Source organism: Podarcis gaigeae, assembly GCF_964106915.1.
Source record: "Podarcis gaigeae genome assembly, chromosome: 6".
Lineage (NCBI taxonomy): Eukaryota > Metazoa > Chordata > Lepidosauria > Squamata > Lacertidae > Podarcis > Podarcis gaigeae.
In genome coordinates, this window is record NC_139682.1 from 92,939,318 (window position 1) to 92,964,893 (window position 25,576).

At 40.7% G+C, this 25,576-nt stretch overlaps 1 protein-coding gene and 1 long non-coding RNA gene across 2 annotated transcripts in view; one reads left to right on the forward strand and one right to left on the reverse strand.

Moving 5' to 3' along the window:
* Nucleotides 1-25,576, forward strand: part of ACBD6 (acyl-CoA binding domain containing 6) — a 102,258-nt gene that overhangs the window by 23,558 nt on the left and 53,124 nt on the right. Inside the window, exons 4-5 of the mRNA XM_083743992.1 lie at nt 285-367; nt 18,548-18,653. Coding sequence (XP_083600118.1) covers nt 285-367; nt 18,548-18,653 — 189 coding nt within the window. The remainder of the gene's footprint in view (nt 1-284; nt 368-18,547; nt 18,654-25,576) is intronic.
* Nucleotides 5,439-11,641, reverse strand: LOC310846919. Its single transcript, XR_014565625.1, has 3 exons — nt 9,774-11,641; nt 8,414-9,530; nt 5,439-6,908 (listed from the first exon to the last, which is right to left on the reverse strand). It is a non-coding gene; the product is annotated as an uncharacterized lncRNA (long non-coding RNA).

A 25,576-nucleotide genomic window follows, 5' to 3' on the forward strand; every position in this document is an offset into this window, starting at 1 on the left:
GCCTGTCCGCACAAAACGGTATTCAAGAGACATCTGAAAATTGCAATGAGGATGCCCACCTCACTGCTGGCTTAAGTGATGAAGTGAGTATAGCAAAGTAACTGTTTTCTGTTTGGGAACAATATTCCCACTTGTGTTCAAACAATTTCTATTTGAATATGCACAGAATATCACTGTTTCTACCAATCTTCCTCCACCTTCTTCATGAAACGGTGACTGTGCTTTCTTCCTGTGTTCTTCATGTGATGGTTGGAGAACTTATATTTTAATGTTTGTTGTTTCAGATAGCAGAAAAGAAAGGAAAGGAGGGAAAAGCTGGGTTTGGAGGCCCAGTTGTCAGCTCACTGTATCAAGAAGAAACCATCAGGTATATTTTCATGGCTTCATTTTCATTCCGTGTTTGTTTAGAATATCAACAAAAATGATAGTCCCTCTCCAGTCAGATAATAAATGGCATGAAAGAACTTTCTAGGCCCCCTAATAATTTAAATCAGTAGCTGTCAGTATTGCTGCCAGGTACTATTTTTTCCCTGGTGTGAAATGTTTGGGGAGGGTGAGTGTGTGTTTCTGTGTTTCAATTACTGTTCAATTTTTTAATACTTACCAAAAACCTTTTACGTTATTTCCCTGGAAAATATTGGATAGGTACTGTAAGGAAGTTAACATTGGGACTCCATTTTCATTTATAAGCTGTATTCAAAAGCCTTTTTGCACCTGAATGTTAATAGCTAATGCTCCAGCTGAGAGTAATTCCCACTAATATTGTTGGATTTACTTCTGATTGAACACATGGAGGTTTGTGTTGCAATCTCATTTAGCAGAACTGTTGTTTTAAAGTTTATGGTTGAAGATGCACAATCAATATTGCTGGCCAAAGTGAATAAAGGTAACATATTTTAAAACTTACAATTAAAAATTAAGGTTACTAATTGAGGTCAGCATTAGAAATAAAAATGTAAAACTGAGAAATCTGTGTTGATGCTATATCAGTGGTGTCTAAACTTTTTTCAAAGAGGGCCAGATTTGATGAAGTGAAGGGCCATGAGGGCCAACTGAAGGGCCAGTAAGCTTTTTTTAGGTTTGATGTTGTTGAGGTTTTTTTTTAGGATTTTACCTCAGGAAATAAACTGCCACAGGGGTCGGATTAAACCGACCAGTGGGCCAAATTCTGCCCCCAAAACAGACTTTGGACATGCCTGTGCTATTTGAAAGTTGTGGTGAAGTAAGTGATGACAGGAAATGGAAGATCTAGAATAATCAAATTATAGAGTTGAAAGAGGGACCCCAAGGGTAATCTACTTCAACCCCCTGCAATGCAGGAATCTCAGAATGTGGTGCCCCATCCAATGTGAAAACATAGTGGAGTTCTTGTAGAAGTATCAGTGTTGCTAGCACACAAAACACACATGTTGTTTTGAACTAACAAATGCAAAATAGTGGGACAGTCAACGGACTTATTTTTTTTAGCTGGTTAATCGCTCCTTTTTCTATCCTCCTAAATGTGAATTACCTCCAAAATTCACCGTTGAAACATTATGTGCAACACCTTTCACAGTTAGTGGTAAAAATAGCACAATAATGGAAAAACCTTGAAACACCATTGCAACATTATTACAATTAAAAAACTTACTCATTAGCTTCATGTTTTGTTTTTTTTATAATATTTTTTATTAGTTTTATGAAATACAGAAAAAAGAATAAAGAGCATATTATAAAAGTAGAAAAAGAAAGTTACAAATTTTTCTTACTCTTTTTTCCAAATCTATTGGACTTCCCCACGTCCTCCCAACCCTGCATTCTCTGTGATGCATAACGTCTGCAATTTGTTAACTTGTTTCAATACTTATTGTATCTTCCATTTTATCATGTTACCCAATTTCAAATATATTATGGCCCAAATCATGTACGTTTTCATTTTAACACAATAAAGTTGTTTCATTATTCTATCTCTGACTCCTTGTACCTTAATTTCCATTTCTTTAATTTAACATTACTGAAGCTAGAATTTCCTAAAAGGTGCGTTTTTTAACATTCATACAACTTATAATGTTTTTCCAAATAGTCTTTAAATTTTCTCCAATCCTCCTCGAATGTTTCTTCTCCCAAGTCTCGGATTCTGCCAGTCATTTCGGCCAGTTCCATGTAGTCCATCAACTGCGTGTGCCATTCCTCCAGTGTGGGTAAATCTTGTGTCTTCCAATGTTTTGCAATCAGGATCCTTGCTGCTGTAGTAGCATACATAAAAAAGGTTCTGTCCTTCTTAAGCACTCTCTGGTCCACCATGCCCAGGAGGAAGGCCTCTGGTTTCTTAGGTAAGGTAAATCTAAGTACCTTTTTTAGTTCATTATGAATCATTTCCCAAAAGGCCTTCACTTTCGGGCAGGTCCACCAGAGGTGAAAAAATGTCCCTTCCGCCTCTTTACATTTCCAGCGTTTATTATCAGACAGGTGATATATCTTAGCAAGCTTGACTGGGGTCATGTACCACCGGTATATCATTTTCATAATGTTTTCCTTCAAGGCACTACATGCCGTAAATTTCATTCCGGTGTTCCATAACCTTTCCCAGTCTTCAAACATAATGTTATGTCCCAAATCCTGCGCCCACTTTATCATGGCGGATTTGACTGTCTCATCCTGAGTATTCCATTTAAGCAGCAGGTTATACATTCTCGAAAGTAGTTTACTTTTTGGTTCTAACAGTTCTGTCTCTAGTTTCGATTTTTCCACCTGGAATCCAACCTTCTTGTCTACTTTAAAGACCTCTTGAATTTGTGCATAATGCAACCAATCTCGCACCTTGTTTTTTAGTTTTTCCAAGCTCTGCAACCTCCAATTGTCTCCAATCTTTTCAATAATTTCCTCATATTTAGGCCAATTGGCTTCCATATTAGGTCTCTTACGTGCCTTGGCCTCCACCAGTGAGAGCCACCTCGGAGTCTTACTCTCCAATAAGTCTTTATATTTTGTCCAGACCATTAAAATTGCTCTCCTGACAATGTGGTTTTTAAACAGTTTGTGCGCTTTGACCTTGTCATACCACAAATATGCATGCCACCCAAAGGCGTTGTCAAACCTTTCCAGATCTAGGACATCAGTGTTTTCCAGTAAGATCCAATCTTTCAACCAGCAGAAGGCTGCGGATTCGTAATATAACCTCAAGTCTGGCAGGGCAAATCCCCCTCTTTCTTTCGCATCAGTTAATATCTTAAACTTTATTCGGGGCTTTTTGCCCTGCCAAACAAACTTAGAGATATCCTTCTGCCACCTTCCAAAGCATTCCACCTTGTCCACGATCTGTAGGGTCTGAAACAAAAATAACATTTTTGGCAATACATTCATCTTTATAGCTGCTATTCGGCCCAACAAGGAAAGTTTCAATCTTGACCATGTTTCCAAATCTCTTTTGATTTCTGACCAACATTTCTCGTAGTTGTCCTTAAACAGATTCAAATTTTTGGAGGTCAGATACACCCCTAGGTATTTTACTTTTTTAACCACATTTAATTCTGTTTCTTTCACAAACTCATCTGTTTCTGTACTTGTCAAATTTTTTGCTATAACCTTAGTTTTTTGCTTGTTCAGCTTAAATCCCGCCACCCGACCAAAGTCCGAAATTAATTCTAACACTCTTTTAGTACTAGAGACAGGCTTCATGTTTTGATTCATCTTGCTGGTGTCTCAGGCTTATTTACTTCAACACCACTTCTGTGGAGTCCAAGGATTGCTTACTAACCCTTTAAGTACAGATCAATGTGCATTTAATGATTTTAGCAAATGGAGATATTGTGAGGAAGGGCAACTGTTGAAGAGGGTACTATGAATATTGAAGGAAGGTGATCTAGTGTGTATGATCCACATTCTGATATATTCTAATGGTAATAGTATGAATGGAACCATTAATATCTTTATGAAAGTTTCCCCTTTATTTCCAGATCTTCGTTACATTTATTTTCTTGAAGTTGTAATATAAATGTTGAAAAACAAGGGAAGAACAACTGCAGATAATTTTATAAAGATGGTCCTACACCATTGTATGTCAAAACTGAGAGCCAGATTTAAATGGGTGGATGAAGGATGACTGGAGTTCTTCTGCAGTCATGTGCTCGGTGATTTTTCTTCAGGCTAGAAGATTTTCAGTCTAAGCAGTAATAGGAGGGTTCATCCACAGCAAAATAAGTTCACTTGAGTGTGTTGTATATTTGAAGCAACTGCTTACGTATAGTAAAATCTAGGCCATCTTTCCATAATAGAAAATTTAATACCCCCCTACCATTACAAACACATTCTACCAGTCTTAATCAAATGCTTTTAGACTGCAATCCTTTGGGTCGTGGAAGAATAGTCAATGGAACTGGAGGAATTCACATCTCTGAAGTGGATAGTGGAATTCAGGCTTGAACTTGACCAGGTATAGAACAAAGCAATTTTACTGCCTTCAGATTTTTCCACATCTCCTAGGATTGCAGCCTTAGTGAGCTACAGAAAGCATGATCTGAACTGCATGTGATTGTATCCACTTCAAACTGACTGTCAGCTTCTGAAGATTAAACAAGTTGAAGTGGCATATATGGCAAGAGGCCACATTGAACAACTCCAGCTTGAACTACAGTGCCCAGAGCAGACCAGAGAGCAATTATTTTGGAAAGTTTCTCACAAATGTGTCATAAGAGGTTGCAGATGTGGCTAAAATTAGGTGGCCTTAGCCATGTACTATGTGAAACAGTCCCCTGAACACTCCTAATTTGTCCCACTGCCCAGTCATCCGGACTTCTATCACCCAGTGCTCTGATCACAACAAGGTGACTTTTTTCAATTATCTATTCTGTAGCTGTAGATCATGATTGTGCATTTAAGTAAGCCGACCCATCAACAGTATTCTTGGGCACTGTAGCTTCAAAATGAGAAGATGGGAAGATTGGCTAAGACTCAGGATCATCTATCTGGCTGTCCTTTTGTCAAGAAGCAAACTTAGCATCCACCAGAGTAAGATATTTGACTCACAAAAACAACAAAGTATTAGATTTATTGTACCATAAACTTTCATGGATTAGAGCCCACTGCCTCAAACATAAGTGTTATTTTTAGTTGTCTTTACACAGCCCCACAGTGGAATTGTTAACAGTGGGTCCAAAAGGCAATGAAAAGCCAAAGGTAAAAGTTAGTTACCGTAGTTACCGTATATACTTGAGTATAAACCGTCTTTTTCAGCACATTGAAAACCCCCCCTCAACGTATAGTTGAGTAAGGTGGGCAGTGGTGGCGGAGGGACAAACGGCCCAAAGGAGCCCTTTCTCACCGCTGGTTCCGCCACTGCCACCCACCTCTTGCAAGGGCAGGCACAGGAGCCGCGGTTGGGAGAGGCCCTGCTCTTGTGAGTGGCAGAGGTGGTGGCGGCAGGACGAGTAGCCCGAAAGGAGCCCTTTCGGGCTGCTGCTGCTTCCTCCTCCACCACCTTTGCCACTGTCAGCGGTGGCGGAGGAGGAACGAGCAGCCCGAAAGCAGCCCTTTCAGGCTGCTTGTTCTTCCTCGGCCGCTGCCACCACCACCACCAGGTTTGTGGTGTGGTGAACTGACTTATACTCGAGTCAGTAAGTTTCCCCAGTTTTTTGTGCTAAAATTAGGTGCCTCGGCTTATATTCAGGTCGGCTTATACTCGAGTATATACGGTAGTTAGTTTTTTGAATTTATACTTCACTTCCCACAACAGAATGTCCCACAGCAATTTACAGGAATAATTTACAGAAACAAAATGCTGTAATACAGTAAAAAGACATAAAAATATTTATAAACATAATCAGAAAAACATCCAATCATTGGTGGTTCCAAAATGCCCAGGAAAACAAAAACATTTTTGTCTGTTACAAGAATGATGAACCAGTTGCCTCCCATGTGGGCCTCCCAGTTTTATGCAGTGCTAAACTGTATGCAAGAACAGATGAATGACTATTCACAGCAGTAAAAATGGGACAAAATGCCATCTTCCTAGCTTTGCTATACTAATACCTTTTAGTGGGAGTGGAATCTTTGGGGCTGTTTCTGATGGTGGTTTTGTACTAGCAGAAAGCACTTTTGTGCACGCAAGACAGACCATCTGGTTTTCACTAATCTCCCCTACCTATATGCACCCATTTTCTATTGTGAACCACCTTGGGATCTTTGGGTGAAAGGCAGGATGATGATGATGATGATGATGATGACATCATCACACTGTTCCAGAGAGTCATGCAGCCTTCAGGAGTATTTTGGGCAGTGCAAAGTATTGTAGGGAGAGTAGGGGAAAATCAAGTGCCCTATCTTGTAGAAGTCAAAGTGCTTTTAGTTACCACAAAACCACTATAGGATATAATATAACCCAAGCTCTTTAACTTTAACTTTAGTAAGCTACCTGAAAAATACCACCCCTCAAGCTCCTTTGATCCTATCTCATTTCTTTCTGGTTAAGTGTCACATGAAGCCCTTGAGATGTTGAACTCATGAACCAAAGGTAAAAATTATGTGAACCATATCATATTTACATGTTATTCTTTTGCCACCTTTTCACTACTGGATGCTAAGCTTCAAGTAGTTTTAGCTCCATAATCCTATAAACAAAATAAAAGACAGGATTTGGATTAGTTCTAAACCAGTTAAAGTATATATTATTTGTATGTATTGTATTTTCATCATATGCCATCTCCTACCCCGATATTTTTGTGTAGGCCTCTGGGTGCTGTTCGAAACCAAATGCCCTTTCATTTTTAGCTTTTGGATTCATACTACCCAGATAAACTGATTTTTAAACCAAAATCACTAAACTAAAATACTAGTTTCCCGCCCACAAAAACATCGGTGGTTGCTTGCTAATTTCTGGTCTCAGCACCAAGCCTCAATATCAGTAATGCTCCCTTTGCCCCATTTATAATGACCTCAAAAAGGGACTTCCGGTCGGCGCCAGCGCTTAATGGCGGCTCTCTCTCTGTGCTCCGGGGAGAGGGCTGCTCCACGAGTTCGGGTCTGACCGCTACGGCGAAGCGGGGACCCCTAAAATCACAGGCGCGGAAGCCTGTGAACAAGGAGACTCGGTGGGCACCATTTGCGCCCCCCTTTACTGCAAAAGAGCCTTTTTAAAGGCTCCGGAGGAGCATCGGGGGATCGCGTGGTGCTGAGAGTCACTACCCAGCCCGTGGAGTGAAGCTGCATCGCCATAGGCGGAGAGCGTCGATTCCTTCCTGAAATTTGGACTGAAAAAGAGCACCCGTAAGTAAGATTGGATACCTTACTGGGATTACAAACAAAAACCTTTAAAAATTTGGCTGAAAACGGGGACGGTAAATAAAGGAAGTCTGCCTCCCCCGGACTGCATGATCGCTAAAGCAACGGAACTAGGAAGCTGCAATTGAAAATTTATTGTGAACTTTTTGGATTGGGCTAACCCTAACACTGAAGCTAATTTCCCCTTGTAAGCAGAATCAGGGGGGGAAGAAGTAGAAGAAAAGGTAACCTGCATAAGGGAGCTTAAAAGGACAATTTCCCGCAGTCTCTGACTCTGGGAACGGACTGCCTAGGTGAAGCACTTTGATAGGAACTGTCAGATCACCTTTGTTTTAAAGTGGACTTTATTGGATATAACTTTTGAGACTTTGTGAAATAACATTGTTGCAACTAAAAGACTGATAGACTTTCTTAGAAACTTTTTTCCTCTGAGGGCTGTTGGATTCTTTGTTTCCTTTGTTTGCTGGATACATTGATGCTCCCTCTAGAGGGCTGAAGGTAACAGTTGCAACATAGGCTTTAAAAAGAAAGTCACTGGATTTTTCCATTGTAAACCTGTTCTTGTGAGAACGACCTTGGGACATGAGCGGCCCTGTAGACGAAATAGCAACAAGGTCTAAAGCTAAAGCTGCACAAAAGAAAAGGGGCTCGCTATCAGGACTACCGCCAACAGGTGCAGCAGGACAGGAAAAAGAAATAACAGCATTCATGGATTCAGTGACACAGGCATTACTTAAAAGACTGGCAGAAATGACCGGCAGAATCCGTGACCAGGAGAAAGAAACTGTGGAGGAAGATTGGAAGAAGTTCAAAGTATATCTTAAAAATCGCTATAAAATTGAGGAGTGTTAAAGTGTGAAGGGAAAGGAAGATGTATAATTACAGCTATATTTATTCTTTTTGATTTAATGTGATATTGAACAGGAGAATAAGTTTAAATTTTAATTGGCTAAAAGAGTTGCTGAAAAATTTATGAAACTAGGATGCAAAAAGGGGAAGGTATGGGGAAGTCCGAGAAAAGAGGCTTACGAAAAGGAGGTTAAGAAAATAAGATTTATTTTTGTGTGTGTGTCTGTTGTTGTATGTATTATTTAGTGTTGTTGTGTCGATAAAATTGGAAAATCAATAAAAAATTATTAAAATATATATATATAATGACCTCAAAAAGTAGATATTTCCCCCACTATTTTTCTAATTTGTTTTGATAGCTTGAAGATTAAAAGTTGATAGAGGTTAAGTGTAGGTTTTAATGTGTTTATATTAAATTAACACTTCATTTCAAACTTAGTTATTTTAAAACAAATTCACTATAGTTTAAAAAATATGTCTCTGATTTAAATCAGAACTCAGTGTTCTTTTTCAAATTACCCGTTTTTATTTTCCTTGATAGGTCTGGCATGAGAGATGAGATATGTGAGAGAAAACTGTTAAATGATTAATACTGGGAATAAAGAGAAGCCAAAATTTGTTGTGTTAGTTGTAAGATTTTGAACTAGTGACATAATGTTTTTTCAAAGGCCAACCTCTTTAAAAACATTTGAGTTTTTTGCAGTATGCATGTATTCGGCACTTGTTTGGTTGTTCAATTCTCACTTTGATATTTATATCAAATCAAATGTTAACTATTAAACAACCAATTAAAATAGTTCAGAAATTCATAGTGTAATGGAAAAGCGTATGTGCAGCATTCAGATCTCACACCAGCAAAATCCCCAATGAACTAGCAAGGCTAATCTAATTTCCTAAAGGTGGGATGAGGACTACTGAATGTTTTTATGTATGTCATACACTTTGAAAACACTAAAGCACTGTGCCTAATAAAGATATTAATGCCTCACCCCAATATTTTTCAGTCCCACCTGACTCTTAGTTCTTCTGTCTACCATTGCCCTGCATGCTAAGTTCTGAGCAACATCCACCATTGCGTGAAGGCAGTCCCCCACCCATCTGCTCCAGAGTAGATCTTCTGGGCATGCCAGGAGCTTTGGAGGGAAGGAGAAATCATTCCACCAGCAGTGTTGTTTCCACTGGCAAATGGATGCTGTTGGATTTTACCCTCCTATTTCAAATTTTGCTGAACCTTAATGAAACCTTAAACAAACAAACTGCTGAAAATGCCTCTCTGTGATGGCGTCTGGATTTGGTGCCCTGAAGGAATGAATTATGTGATATTGTAGAAAAGTCACATGTCCAATAATCTGTAAGCAGGTGTGTGTGTGTGTGTGTGTGTGTGTGTGTGTATACTTCTAAACAGCTATAGAAATTAGGCTATAGTTCTATGTACAGTGGTATCTCAGGTTACATATGCTTCAGATTACAGACGCTTCAGGTTACAGACTCCGCTAACCCAGAAATAGTGCTTCAGGTTAAGAACTTTGCTTCAGGATGAGAACAGAAATCGTGTTCCGGCTGCACAGTGGCAGCGGGACGCCCCATTAGCTAAAGTGGTCTTCAGGTTAAGAACAGTTTCAGGTTAAGAACGGACCTCCGGAACGAATTAAATACTTAACCCGAGGTACCACTGTACTTTCACTTGGAGGTAAGTCTCATTGAACTCAACAGGACTTACTTCCAAGTATCCATTTGTAGGAATGTGCCGATACCTGCAGACTACTGGCTCATAATGAACTTTAATCAGACCATTGATACTAAATATGTTGCCTGCTTCTGATTTTTGGGTGTGTGTGTGTTTTCCCCACTCAACTTTAAATAAAATAAGATATTTTTTAATATAATGTACCTTTTCTCTGTTTCTGAAAAACAGCAACCTATGTCTAAACAATGCAAGTAACAACAGTGTCTGCTCACCAGGAGCTGCATACAGATACGAAACACACATACACCCTCTCACTCACTTTGTATGTATTCATTTAATGACTAAACACCCTTGTAAACTGTGCAGAAATATACTAATGTGCTTTAGCTAGGTGGCAACTGTTTTTAAGCAGTGTCTTTAAATGCTGTTTTTGTTAAGTTGGATATTGCAAATTTGAGAAATGTTTAGTACTGTAGAATGTGAAAACTTGAACAAAACTGATCAAAAATGATTTTTTTTAAAGTGGTCCTTTTAGGTAGAAGTACTAAAGGAACAGATTAAAAAGTAAAGGATAGTTTTTTGCAGCAGCATGAAGAGGGAACTGTAGTGATCTCCTTCCTTGTTTTGGGAACACTACAGGGATCTAAACTGCCAAGAAATGATGGGCTATTGTCTCTTCCCTCTCCTCACAATCTTCTCCAGCATTTTTGATAGTCCCTATCATATTTTGTAGTCTGATGCCATGTAATCTATCAGAATTTTATTAATCCCATTAACAGAGGCAGCCATCTGGCCAACTCTGAGCTAGACTAGTACTGAACTGGAATGATTGATGGCTCTGGAATTGATTAGTTGATCTGAGAGACAAATGAACTGTTTTGGCAGAAAATACCAGAGGTCACTGCGTGTGGTCAGGCGCAAAGGCCTGCAGAATTTTAAAGAGCAGCTTTTTCCATACAGTTGTAAACTTCCCCTAAAACTAGCAGATTCCAGAAACAACCTAATGATTGAAGCTTGCAATTCTATACATGGTTACTTGGGAGTAAGTTCCACTGAACTCAGTGAGACTTCTGAGTGTACCTGTTTAGGATTGTGCTATAAAACTTCAACTGATTGTTAAGTGTGCGGAACGAAGACATACTCCATGATTTTGTCAAGAATATACAGCTTTTTCTTGGCAGTGGCTTGGCTCAGATATGTAAGCACCAATTCTGACCATAGTTACACATGCCTCAGTTATGGGGTGGGTAACTTTCATGCTTGCAGGATCAACCTGTGTTTTTCAGTAGAACCGCTGGAGCCAAGGGCATAACATTGAAAAATTTTGAATTGAGGGATTTGTTTTTTAGCATCAGAACTGAACTCTCTGTCCTTCCATGCAAAAATCCACTTGTGGTTAACACCCCCATCAGGTTTCTTCATTTCAGTAATGCAATTTAAGGAGGAATAATTTTGTTAATAAACAACTGAGAGTCAGAAATTCTTGCCAGTCAACTGGAAATTTCTGAGAGATCTACCCAGTAGATCCCAGTCTGCCTTCTGCCCACCCCTGCCTTAGTTTGGTCTTGGTGGGATTACTGCAACACATATTGTGTGAGGTTGCCTCTCAAACCTGTTCAGAAAATACAGTTATTCTAGAATGCTGCAGGCATACTCTTGAGCAGAACTGGTTATTGCAACTCATTTGCTAAAACAGTTTTACTACATTCTGATCCTGTTTCTGAGCACAATTCAAGTTGCTGGGTATAGCTCTAAATAATTTTGGGACCACTTCCTCCAGTAGGAATCTACTTAGGCATCAAGGGATAGATTGCAGCTCATGGTTTGTCTGGTGGAGGGAAAACATGGAACCTAACTGGCCAAAATATTGTGGAATCCTAGAACTAGATGGTGAAAAGTTTAAACTCCAGAGTCATGAGAAGCTAAAGTTTAAAGTTCGAGATTGGTTACATTACTATCAGATAAATGAGACATTTAAGCAGGACAGGAAATTAGGATTTCAGAAGGAGAGGTCAAAGTTAGAAACAGAACTGCTAGAACCCAATACTAAGAATCTATCTAGAATGTATAACTTGCTGTTGAAATGGAATACACAGGAGGAAACGGTTAAATCAGCTATGATTAAATGGGCACAGGATATCGGTCATGACATTATGTTTGCTGACTGGGAACAGTTATGGACCACCGGCATTAAGTTTACGGCATGTAGTGCCTTAAAAGAGAACATAATGAAAATGATCTATAGGTGGTACATGACCCCAGTCAAGCTTGCAAAAATCTACCATTTGCCCAATAATAAATGTTGGAAATGTAATGAGTCTGAAGGTACCTTCTATCATCTTTGGTGGACCTGCCCAAAGATCAAAGCCTTTTGGGAAATGATCTATAATGAAATTAAAAAAGTCCTTAAGTGGACATTTATAAAGAAACCGGAGGCTTTTCTCTTGGGCATGGTCGGCCAGTTGGTGCCAAGGAAGGATAGGACTTTTTTTATGTATGTGACCACAGCAGCAAGGATCCTGTTGGCAAAGTATTGGAAGATGCAAGAACTACCTACTCTGGAAGAATGGCAGACAAAGGTGATTGACTTTATGGGACTGGCAGAGATGACCGGCAGAATCCGCAACCAGGGGAAAGAGACAGTGGAAGAGGACTGGAAGAAATTTAAAATATATCTTAAAAATTGTTGTAAAATTGAGGACTGACAGGATGTCTAGGGCAGTGTTTCCCAACCTTGTGCCTCCAGATGTTTTTGGCCTACAACTCCCATCATCCCTAGCTAGCAAGACCAGTGGTCAGGGATGATGGGAGTTGTAGGCCAAAAACATCTGGAGGCACAAGGTTGGGAAACACTGGTCTAGGGGTAAGAAATAGAGAATTACAGCTGTAAACATTAACATTAAGGAAATTTAAAGAAAACTACTAGAGAAATTGACTGAAGGGTTGCTAAAGAGTTGTAAAACAAGGATGCAGTGAAAGGGAGGTATGGGGAAGTCATGTTTTAAATGTTTTTATATGTTTTTGTTTTGTGTTTTGTTTGTCTTTTTGTTAAAAAACCAATAAAAATTATTATAAAAAAAGAAAAGAAAACATGGCTTAACTCACAACAGTACGCAGCAAAGAGACTACAATCTCCTGCGCATGTTTGCACATTCAGTTAGCATTATGTTTGAACTAAGCCTTTGTATATAGAATGCACTTATGTGGAAGAGCAGGGAAATGCTCTCCTTTTTAAAGGAAAAAAGGTTGGCGTGAGTGATTTCCATAGCTGTCAACTTTTCCCTTTTCTTGTGAGGAATCCTATTCGAAATAAGGGAATTTCCCTTAAAGGGAAACGTTGACAGCTATGGTGATGTCACAGACATCTGGTAAATATACCTGACAATTGAATAGTCATATTGCACACACTATCAATTGTAGGACTTTTTGGTAGTAGTGGGGAGAAAATTTGATTTTGCTGTCAATTACAATTTGTGATTTAAGTGTTGGTAATTGTTGCTTCCCCAGCAGCAGAGATGTAGCCCGAAGGAGAGAGATCTGTATCCCCATGGCCGTAGGGTTGGGTGGGACAGGAGTGGCAAAGGAATTTGTCAAGGAATTTGCCATTTGTAGAAGCCTTCAGGGGGTTTACTTGCATTCTAACTTTCTGAGAAGCACAGTGGATTTTTACTTTTCATTTTAACTGGATAGGCGCTAGAGTATTAGCAAAGGCTACATTCCCTTGTGTTGTAAGAGTCAAAAAAACATGTTGCATTGAGGGGGGGGGGGTTATGCTATGACTTTTCAAATGCTTGGTAATCTTGAATTTTGTGCATACTTCTTTCATGCATGGGCAATTGCCTGACACATGTCTTGTTATGTCCTAGTTATTCTCTGAGGACAGCACAGAAGTGTGCAGGCAAGTGGGCAACACTTCCACCCTAGGGAACCAGACTGTTCAGAATAAACTTGAGTTATGGATTTATTCAGCTTGTAAAACCTCAGCTGGCATAAATAATTGAGAAAGCAAAGGTTTGTCTGCAGTGCATACCTCAGGGACACGTGCCTGCTTCTCTCCCTCCCACCTCCCTTTCTTATGAAAATGATCCCAGTTGCACTGATAGATAATAACAACACCAAGCAATTAAAAGCTATGGGTGGCTGGAGAGAGGAGAAAAGGTTCACTTAATGAGCTTTTCCTCTTCCTGTGCCCAGGAGAGCTTCAGAAGTGACGGGGCGATTAAACGAAGAGATAATTATAGATTATGTGAAGATGGGTCCCTTGGGGGTAAGAAGGCCTTGACATAAACAGTAACTGTTGCAACTGTGCCTTGGCTTCCATCTCTCTCTCTCTCTCTCTCTCTCTCTCTCTCTCTCTCTCTCTCTGCTTCATTGAGCTTCAGTACACTCAGTGGCACGGTGCCAAGCAGAAAGGCAAGGCCACCTGTTTGTGGCACATGGCCTTGCTGGGCAAGGTAGGATCCTTCAACCAAATCTCCTTCTACCACAACAATTAGACAGGTCCAGAAAAACATAGAGGGTACAGTGATGGAGCTTAACCACCCTCTCAGCTGTCTGTTTAGCTGCAAAGATGACCCAACACAAAGGTAGGCAGACAGGGAAGATTCTGTGCAGTGTTTCCAAGGATGCAGAATAATCCCAGAGCCTTTTCTTTTAAAAGAGTAGAAATTTGAAAGACTCACTGGGTAATATGAGCTGCTTGTGGGGCAAGATAAAAAAGGGAAGACATTTCAGGGCTTCGTCCAGATAAACTGAGCACAAGCATCTTATCTCCTTCACAAAGAAGTTCAAACTGCATAGACTATTTTAAAAAGCTTAAATAACTTTTCTAAATAAGCAGAGTTTCAATTGTTTAGTGAATTATCATCAAAGAAACAAGAGACGGCCAGGAGTGCTGTATTCCTCTTTTCACTAATGATCCTTCTGCTTCTGTCAGTTTTTTTAGTGCTAGTACCATTCAGTGTTTATTAAGTTCCAATTATATGTGTGCAAATTGGAGAACTGGGCCCAAACCAACAAAATTAATTTCATTAGGGACAAATGTAAGGTTTTGCACTTAGGCAGAAAGAGCCAGCTGCACAAATATAAGATGGGGGACACCTGGCTTACTAGTAGTACATGTGTAAAGCATCTAAGGGCCTTAGTGGACCACAAGCTTAGCATAAATCAGTAGTGTGATACAGCAGCAAAAAAAGTTAATGCTATTCTAGGCTGCATCAATAGACACATAGCGTTCAGATCAAGGGAAGCAATTGTAGCACTCTATTCTGCCTTGGTCAGAGCACACCTGGAATACTGTTCTGGGCGCCGCAATTTAAGAAGGATATTGACAAGCTGGAATGTGTTCAGAGGAGGGCAACCAAGATTTGATCATAAACCAACTTTATGAGGGGCTGTTGAAGGAGCTGGGTATGTTTAGCCTGGAAAAGAGGAGACTAAGAGGAGATCTGATAGCCATCTTGAAATATCTTAAGGGCTGTCACATGAAAGATGCAGCAATCTTGTTTTCTCCTGCTCTGGAGGGTAGGACCAATGGCTTCAAGTTACAGGATAGCAGATTCCGACTAAACATGAGGAAGAACTTTCTGACAGTGGGAGCTGTTCAGCAGTGCAATGGACTCCTTCAGAAGCCCTTGCTTTCTCTCTTTTTTAGCAAGAAAGCCTTCAGATATATGATTTCCCCACTTACAACCTGCAGTAGTATATAGCACCCAATGTAGGTAAAAGGAAAGTGCATATGCTTAGGAGAAAGATTCTTTAGAGACCACATCCATAGTGAGGAGTAGGTCAAAGGAAGTCTGTTCTGGCATTTTTTCTGCAGCAGGAGCCCAGTATCAGCACTTTCTTTTCAAAAGTGCTACACTAGCAGAAGGGAAGGAGAAGAAATCCCTGAGTTCTGAAGAATGAATCATAATTCACAAAGCACATAAAGCTAAAGGAGTTAAGAAACAGCATAAGTGATGTGCCATTTGTTCTGGGGGTTTTTCTCACCTGTTTCAGCACATACGTGGTTTCTTGGAGGGATTGTTGCTTGCAAGATATAAAAGCCATCAATTATTGTATTGTTTTGTGTTTGAACTACAAAAGTGGTTATATTTTATTTGACCTCTTGATTAGTTTGTTATTGTCAGTATCCTGCATGCATGTAAGCTATACTTCAATTTGTGAACTGTGAGATTAGTTCCATTATAACCTGGAAGCTTTTTTAGCAGCACGATGAATTTGAAGTTGGCTGTGCTCCCATTGTAGCAAGCTTATTGTTTGCTGAGACTTCAGCTCTTAGTTTCTGCTTATGTTCCTGTGGACAAAAAAGCTAAATACCATCAAATTGCACCAGAGTATTTGAAAATGAGGCAATAAAATGGGGGTGGGGAGTGAAAACATGTTAATTGTAGCATTGCTCCTATCCTTTGAAAACTAACACTGATGATTAAGGGTGTTTTGTGGCTATCTTTCTGGTAGAACTGAATTTCTTTCCCCTTTGTAAGTCACTCAGGAAATGTTCAGTTCTAAGTGAGGTATATATTTTTTTAGTTTAATGTGTTTTCTAAAGTGTGTATTGCTCTGAACCAGACTAGACTGTTTTCAAACATGTTTCATTGTGTAAACATGAAGGGTAGTTATACATTCTGGCATACATTCTGGCATGTCAGTGTCTTAGTTCCGTGTTTTGAGTTACCGTATTTTTCGCACCATAGGGCGCACCAGACCATAGAGCGCACCCAGTTTTTTGGGGGGGAAATAAAGGGGGAAAAATTATTTCCCCCACAGGCGCGGGGCTGGGGCGGGGGAAGCTCGAGCTTCCCCCGACCCCAGCCCCCAAACAGGCAGCTCTCTGCAAGCCGTGGGAGCGCTCCCGCTGCTTGCGGAGAGGTCCGCGAAGCCTGGGCGCGCTGAGCTCAGCGCGCGCAGGCTTCAACATGCAGGCAAGTCTCCGCAAGCAGGGGGAGCGCTCCCGCTGCTTGCGGAGAGGTCCGCGAAGCCTGGGCGCGCTGAGCTCAGCGCACGCAGGCTTCAACATGCAGGCAACTCTCCGCAAGCAGCGGGAGCCCAGCGTTGGGCTCCCGCTGCTTGCGGAGAGGTGTGCGAAGCCTGGAGAGCGTGAGGGGTCAGTGCGCACCGACCCCTCTCACTCTCCAGGCTTCAGCGAAAGCCTGCATTCACACCATAGGACGCACACAAATTTCCCCTTCATTTTTGGAGGGGAAAAAGTGCGTCCTATGGTGCGAAAAATATGGTACTTTTGTGTTTCACAACTTGGAGAAGTTCAGATTAAGATGCTAAAGTTTATCCACAAGATAAACCTGATCATACAGCAATGAAAGACTTTGACAGGGCACACTCAACATTTCCAGTTTGTATTGTACCTCTCTCATTATTTCATTCATATATTCCTCTTGTTTATCATCACCTTATTTTAAAAAGGCAAGGTAGCTTAGATTAATTAGAGACTCCCTGGCTTATTGAGGCACACCAGAAAAGGGATGTGCGCATAGCAAAAGCCTTATTCATATCTCAGTTTAATAAGCCAAGGTACAGTGGTGCCCCGCAAGACGAATGCCTCGCAAAATGAAAAACGCGCAAGATGAAAGGGTTTTTCGGTTTTTGCGTCACTTCGCTAGACGATTTTCCCTATGGGCTTGCTTTGCAAGACAAAACGTCTTGCGAGTTTGTTTCCTTTTTCTTAAAGCCACTAAGCCGCTAATAGCCATGCTTCGCAAGACGAAAAAACCGCAAGACGAAGAGACTCGCGGAACGGATTAATTTCGTCTTGCGAGGAACCACTGTATAATTGTCTGAATGTGGCCATAGGTTTCACAACAATGTTGGTTCAGTTTCATTGCCAGTTTGGTTTATGCTAACAGTAGTTTAGAAACCAAACCAGCATTTGAGCTTACAAATGCACAACATGGAAACTGTGGTTCAGACAAAGATTTGTCTGCATTTGTTTTCTACCCTCTCAGCACTTGGCTTCAGAAACACTTTAACCACCCTAGTGCAACAGCTTGTGGAGTTGGAGACAGCCTATTGTACCTGCCAAACTTTGGTTTCTGATTCTAGTTCATTTGCTAATTGCAAACTATGGTTTGTTAGTTGAGACGCAACACCAAACCACGCAACACCAAACCCTTCTGCCTTCCTTTCAAGCATCCTTTTGAGAAAATCTGGTTTGCTGCTCATCACTGGATGGTGATACTGAGACTACATCCATTGGAGTCTTTGTTGGTGACCTTTTCCAACTAGCCCACTTTATATAAGTTATCTGTATCAGACTTGCTACTTTAAGGGGGGGGGGGTCTTCAGAAATAGGGAGAACAGACCCTGGTGTGTAAATAATGGATGGCAGAAGGAATATTCCATATTTATTTTGCTAAGAAATACTGTCAGCCCCAGTGCACTAATATATATTATACATGTCAAATGGGGCTTTATAGAGATATATTAAGGGACAACTTTAGATACTAATTTATTATGAATTCGTGCACATTTTTCCTCATGGCTGAAATTGGTTTGTGTTGGTTTTCTTCATTCCTTGCGGGAGGTTAGCTTTCAGTATATTGTTTTAGTTATGTGTGATGCAGAGTGTATCCCAACCTGAATTATGCTGTTTGCATTCAAAGCACTGGAAATCTGTAGTACTCAGTAATGCTGAAATGATTGAATTGGTGGAAAAGCTGGGCATCTTATGTTTGTGTAGTTTCTGTGCGTTGCTCAGTAACAGTACGCATTTGCTCACCCTCCCTTATGTCTTCTTAGGGAAGAAGATAAGAACATATTTGACTACTGCAGAGAAAACAACATTGACCATGTAACCAAAGCCATCCGATCAAAAAAAGTGGATGTGAATACGAAAGATGAGAAGGTATTGGGCCAGGGGAGGGATTAATCTGTCTTAAAGGCTGGTATGTCAAATTAATGTCTCCTCATTTCTCTAATCCTTCCTTGCAGCTGCTATATCTCTGCTGCAGTGTGTCTGACCAGACATCTGTTAGTGGAAGAATTGTCCAACTCTGCCACTCCTAAGCAACAATTACCTGACACATGGTTGGACTTTGACTTTTGAATGTGATAACAGTTACAGCAGGTCAGAGATAGGCTGGTGTTTAAAGCAAAAACAACAACAACAACAACACAAAACCCCAAATGGCACCCCTCTTCCTCTTAATTAACATGGGGCACATGCCCTGGGGAAATTCTCTAGTGCAATCCTAATTGAAATGAATAGTTAATTTTAATGTGGCTGGCACAGGAAAGAAATTTGGTGGATTGTCCCTATGGATTTGATCTGTCTGCTTCCCACTCCACCTCTTAATGGCACCCAAAAACTTTCCAAAGAGGCCACATACCCTATAGATGAGCCCTCTCTGGACTGATGGCAAAGATAGTGGGAGCTTAATTGAATAATCGTACTCTGGTTCAAGAAATACCTGATAAAGCAGTGGTGTAAATAGGAGTACCCTGTAATGTTTTTCATTGGCAATAGCTCCACATATGGAACACTCACTCTTATTAACTAAACTGTATTTGGACACCCTTTGCTGCCCTTCTGTATCTGTGCAGCAGACATTCACATCACTTGACCATAGGCTATTTGTGAACATGATTTTGCTGGTGTGGCTAAAATAACTCTGGATTATGTGGGATGTACTTCATACAAATGACTTGCTTTATGGATGGGTACCCATATTGTTCTTGACTTCAACATCAATTGTGTTGCCATTGTGACATATGAAATGGGCCTTAGAAATGATGGAACAGCAGCTAATTCATTGCCAGTGAAGTGTCTTTATACCTTTGCCAAAAGAGGGGCAGCTCTTTCACTTGTCATCTAAAGGAGTTTTAGGGTAAAATATATGTCAGCTATGTTCCCTGAAAACTTATTTTTACAATAAAGTACTATATTATGGTCTGGCATGCTGAAGTGCTTCAGGCTTCTGCGAGCCATGCCTTTGTATGTGTACCCACCCACCCTCTACCCAATGTAACTTTGTCAGAAGGAACCAGCAGATTATGTTTCTAGCATTTTTTGTAGTGCCAGAAATTCTCCTCCTTGCCATGCCTTCACAATGAGAAGTAAAAATTCAACCGTGCAATTTATGCATACTGGGATTTTCCCTCTGCTTTCTCTGTACTGAGGTTCAGCTTCATATAGGGAAATAAATTTTGTTTAGTGAGTTAGGTCCAGGCTTTACCTTCCATCCATAGAAGGCTTTTCATTCAGTGGAGGGATCCTACTGGTGGAAGTGGAGAAGGTGACCATTGCCAACTTCCCCTTTCCTCTACAGCACCTAATGCCACTTCCCACACTGTTTCTCGGGGTCCCTCAACCTTCTGAAATGTACTTCCCATTGTTAGAAGCAAAGTCTTGATCCAACCCAAAGATAAAACCAGATAGGATGGCTGTAAGTTATCTCTTGCTCTGCACTGGTTGGAGAAGGGGAGGTATGGTATTTTGGTCTGCACTAATAACTCAGTAGTAGTGTTACGAGAATTATTATTATTATTACCAGAGCTGGACCTCGGTGTCCATGATGGCCATGGAGTGATGGGCATGGAGAAGCTCCTTCACGCATACTGGGCCAAGGCCATTTAAGGCTTTAAAGCACAGCACCAACACTCGCAAAGCTCCTTTTTAAAGGCTTGAGAGTTTCCCAGATAGTAAATATCTGGCGCGTAAATGGTCAGACAAAATAAAACCTGTTTGACTTGCTGGTTACTATCTTTGCCCACTGACTATTTGTCCTGCTTTTGGCCTGTAACATGTAGTCTCTCAGCATATTGTGTTGCAGTGAACAGATGAAGTGCTTACGCATTCATAGACTGAGACGCCACAAATTCAGTTGGGTTCTCTTGTAGCTCTAAGCAGATTTCTGCCCTTTGAGCCATGACATTCCCGGCTGGGGTTCTGAATGCTGATGGCATGGCTTTTTATTATTAATCAGGAACTCGTATGAATTAATTTGATGAAAGCAGGGGAGGGAGTTTAAAATTCAAGACTAGAAACTCATCCTCGATGAAGTGAACTGAAACATCTGTGTGTTTCTACAGTCCATTGTTCAGCTCTATCTGTATTGCCAGAGGTCACAGGTTGTTTAGCCATATAAGATAAATTTGTATAAATTGCAAGTCCAGGAATGGTTTGTGATTTTCTGGTGATCAGTAGTAATAAACTAGAAGTGAACTTTCTGATATCTGTAGCAATAAACTAGTAATCCAAGCCACTTCTAAGCTACTGTTAGAGACATACGACTTTCTGGAATATCTGCTTCTAGAAAGATAGGGTATTCTTCAGTTAATGAATTCATTATATGCCCCATTCTTATCAAAGATGAAAACAACAGGTTCTTTCACACTTTTATTATCAAACCATCAGCATCGTTGCAACTCTTCTCATTACTTTTCCCAAGTCAGTGACTGTACGTGGAGGCTTCTTACATGACTTGGCTGTAGAAAAGTTTTATGTACAGTTGTACCTCGGGTTACATACGCTTCGGGTTACATACGCTTCAGGTTACAGACTCTGCTAACCCAGACCTCGGGTTAAGAACTTTGCTTCAGGATGAGAACAGAAATCGTGCTCCGGCGGTGCGGTGGCAGCGGGAGGCCCCATTAGTTAAAGTGGTGCTTCAGATTAAGAACAGTTTCAGGTTAAGAACGGATCTCTGGAACGAATTAAGTACTTAACCCGAGGTACCACTGTATAGCTGTGAAATGCACTTTTAGTAGTACAGTGGTACCTTGGGTTAAGTACTCCTTTTCAAACCCTTTGGAAAGGTGGTGGGGAAGGTGCTCAAATCCCCTCAAGAGCATCTGACCTCCTGAAGGCTTTGGGATGGTGGTGCCAGGGCCCTTGGGCACAAGCTGATAGAAAAACAGCACTGTTAAAACAATGCCAAAATAGCTCTTAAGCAGGGCTGGGAGGAATTCATACGGATGTGGGGGGGGGTTCATCCTGTTCAAAAAGGGTGCCAGTCAGCTCTTGAGGATTATACCCTCTCTGCAGTCATGGGAAAAGGTTTTGAAATTGCAGGTGTCCCACCCTCCCAGTCCCAAATTAGGCGAAATCCCCTTCCTTTTGAAGGAAATGTGCCCTGTGCCCCACCCAGGCTGCAGATAGAGGCTGCTGTATGAGAGCATACACACAACTATTTGGGCAATCTCCCCCAAAGAAAGCTCAACAACTCTTGCAGGTATGTGCCCGCCCCTGGTGCCGGTTGGGCATGCTCTGCCGCTGTGAGCAATCACATTCACACACGCACACATGCTCTCTCTTGCAGCCCCAGGTAGAATCAGCTGCCTTCGTCCGCACCTCTCCGTACATTCCTCAGCTTTGAAGGTGGCAGGTCAGGTGTTTGCTTTGTGTTTCTCTTCGCCACCCCACCCCTTCCTCTTTTGTGCCAGGAAAAGCCTCTTATTTTAATTTTTTCGCTTGCGGGGGAAGCTGTTCAGAGCAGGAAATAAAATGCAGCATCTCTGATCTTGCAACGGGCACTGACTAGCCAAGAGGAAGCCATGAAGAAACTCTTAGTAAAAACTCATTGTAAAGAGTGCACTTTTTGCCATGCTCATTACATTCACCAGCAAACACTTTTTTTGGTTTCAAGGTTCTGAAAATTGAGGTTCACCTTAGATGAGGTTCACCTTAGATTTGATTGTGCACTAGACTTGAGTAAATACAGTAATTTTATTTAAGCAATAACTACAAATATGCCCAGTGTTGGAGGTGAAACTGGTATAACTTTGACACCTGAGATGTATATTTTTAGGTCACACCTTTTTGTGATTGTAAGCTGTTTTAAACTGTTTTCAGTATTGTATTTTAAATTGTAACCGAGTCAGTTGGGCAGGGTACAAATAATAAAATTATTATTGTAAACTGCCTTACAGCATAACTTGGGGTGGGTAATAAATTAATATAACAAAAACAAACAAAAAAATGATACAAAATGAAACTATAAACATTATAGTAAATTTAAATATTTGTTGTATGTAAGCTTTGAAACAGTATGTAGATCTCAGCATTTTCATGCAGATAAAAATATATATAAAGGTAAAGGTAAAGGTACCCCTGCCCGTACGGGCCAGTCTTGCCAGACTCTGGGGTTGTGCGCCCATCTCACTCAAGAGGCCAGGGGCCAGCGCTGTCCGGAGACACTTCCGGGTCACGTGGCCAGCGTGACATCGCTGCTCTGGCGAGCCAGAGCCGCACACGGAAACGCCGTTTACCTTCCCGCTGGTAAGCGGTCCCTATTTATCTACTTGCACCCGGAGGTGCTTTCGAACTGCTAGGTTGGCAGGCGCTGGGACCGAGCAGCAGGAGCGCACCCCGCCGCAGGGATTCGAACCGCCGACCTTTCGATCGGCAAGTCCTAGGCGCTGAGGCTTTAACCCACAGCGCCACCTGCGTCCCTAAAAAATATATATAGTTTTCCCCAAAAAGTTCAGAAAATACCATCCCTATAATGTAACTGAGCAGCAGTAAGTTTGACTATTTTTTGTTAAACTTAATAATGTTTAATTCATGTTCAGTATTGAATTTATGAACAGTCATCAATTTCCCTTGATGCAGAAGATGTAAGGTAACTTAGATCCAGAAGCAAGAGGAGTTGGTGCTGTAGTTAAAAACAAAAGCAGTTTCCCATGTCATAGGCATTATATGCTTGGTATGCTACCATACTGCAAGCCTTTTCCATGTTTTATATTTTTGAAAGTACTTTTCTGACATCAAGTCCTAAGAATGTTGCTTATTTAGTAATCCAGTCAGATGCAGTAGCAATGCTATCAGCATCACTACCTTTGAATCTTGCCTCCCAAGTTATTTGCGGCAGTGTGGATTGCCTGTAACAATATTTTAATACACTGCTTTAAAAAAGCATTTCACTTACTGTGCTGAAAGAAAATATTTAATAAGAAATGTTTGCATTTCTTCCCGAGTTTTCCAATGCTTTTCAGAGCCGGAGGAGGAACAAAAAAGATCTATTTTTCTATCCCCCCCCCATGGGTGCATCAAGGTAACTGGACGTAATACTGCAGCAGTGAATACAATATTTCTACTGAATGAGCCTTTTAATTATCTTTGCTACGCTTTCTCTTTCTGTCTGAATTAAGAACATTTCCTATACATGTTGTCTTCAGGCACATGCATGTTTGAAAGCAGGCAATTCTTTTCTTAGCCTCCCCACTTGCTTTGTTTGTGACTAGACCTGTGACATGCAGCAAAGCAAAATTTATGTGCTGTTCACTTGAGAAACTGCTATACAGGCTGGCCAAGTGAGGCATGGAAGATTTAATAGGCAGGGTCACTGTACTTGGGATTAGATTTATGCATTTTTATTCCAGATCATTTAGAGCGTAAGAAGTATCCTCATTCTTTTGCAGCTAAAACGTGTTCTCCATGAGAAAAGAACAAAATAGTAATGGACATCCGGAATATATTTTGGGCTGGGCTGGGTATATGATGTAATTCCTTGAGAATGAGGGAAACCAGCAGAATGTGATATTGGGAACAGAAGTCGGCTTCCTGTGAATCTTAGCATTTGCGTTTTTTTGCCTCGATACCTGTGAAAATATGCTTGAAAGTGTGTGGGTAATAGCTGAAGGTTGTGAACAAACTTTGAGTAGTCAAAGACCTAGGTATTTCAGTGACCTGCCTTTGACCTCACCCCTTCTATTGACTAGAAAGATTAGACCAATCCTGAAAAATGTGCTTAACCTTCATAATTATTACTAGTCCCAGAATTTAGCTTTCCTTTTCACAGAATTTGGATTACCTGGGCACAGAATTTTCATTCTTTCAATGCAGTGTACACAGCCTTGATTTGGAGCATAAACTAATTCTGTACATATATTAGACTAATCTAAGGTTGAATACATTTTATGCAAGAGATGGGGCATGTTAGAAATGTAAATGAATAAAGTTACTTTGAGTGGGACTCATTTGAGGGCACAGCTCCTAGCAATTTTCAAATTACGGTTTGGGAATAAAATGAATAATCTAGTGGCATACGGTCCTCCTGGGAATGCTGTACAACTGTTAAACACCATAGATTTTGGGCCAAAGATGGACAGGCTGTTCAGCTCATGAAACACTTCCAATTTGGCTTTTGGCGCTGGAGTATTGCTGATTTGCATAAATTGCTTATGATTAATCAGTATAGTTTGCAGCATGGGAAGGCCAGACTAACACTGTCCCTACCAGGTTTCTCCCCCGCCCTCTCAACACCAAATACCATTTGTGAAATTGTTGGCATTAAGATAATGAATAAGAGTCTTACTAAAATGTTGTATCACCGAATGGTTTACACTTAAAATTTAAAAATGTGATTATTTAGCACAATGCATAGTATTAGAGAGGTTGCTTTCAATAAACAGTGTCATGTGTATTAGCACATGTGATATATTTGCCTCCAACCACCCAGCTGGTTAATCAAAGGCCTTAGTATTGCCAATTCTTCAAATTTATAACCTTTGGAAAGATAAGGAGATATAGGTAATGCAATTTGGAAGCACAAGTATGGATATTTTTTATTTGCCTTTGTTTGAGACCCTAGAAAACAACATGCTGTAATGTGGAAGCTTTTCTCATTTAAATAGGAAGGCTAGCACTTGCAATATTACTCTCGCGAAATGAATTTTTTTCAATTAGATTCTACGCTATGTTGGTTGCCACTTTTCCCCTCTTTTTTGTTGCTGATCCTGTACCTTTAACTGCAGCCTGATATATAGACATTTAAGAAATGTAGGTTTGTCCGCCACCTGCCTCACCTGCTTTCCAAGAAAAACTTA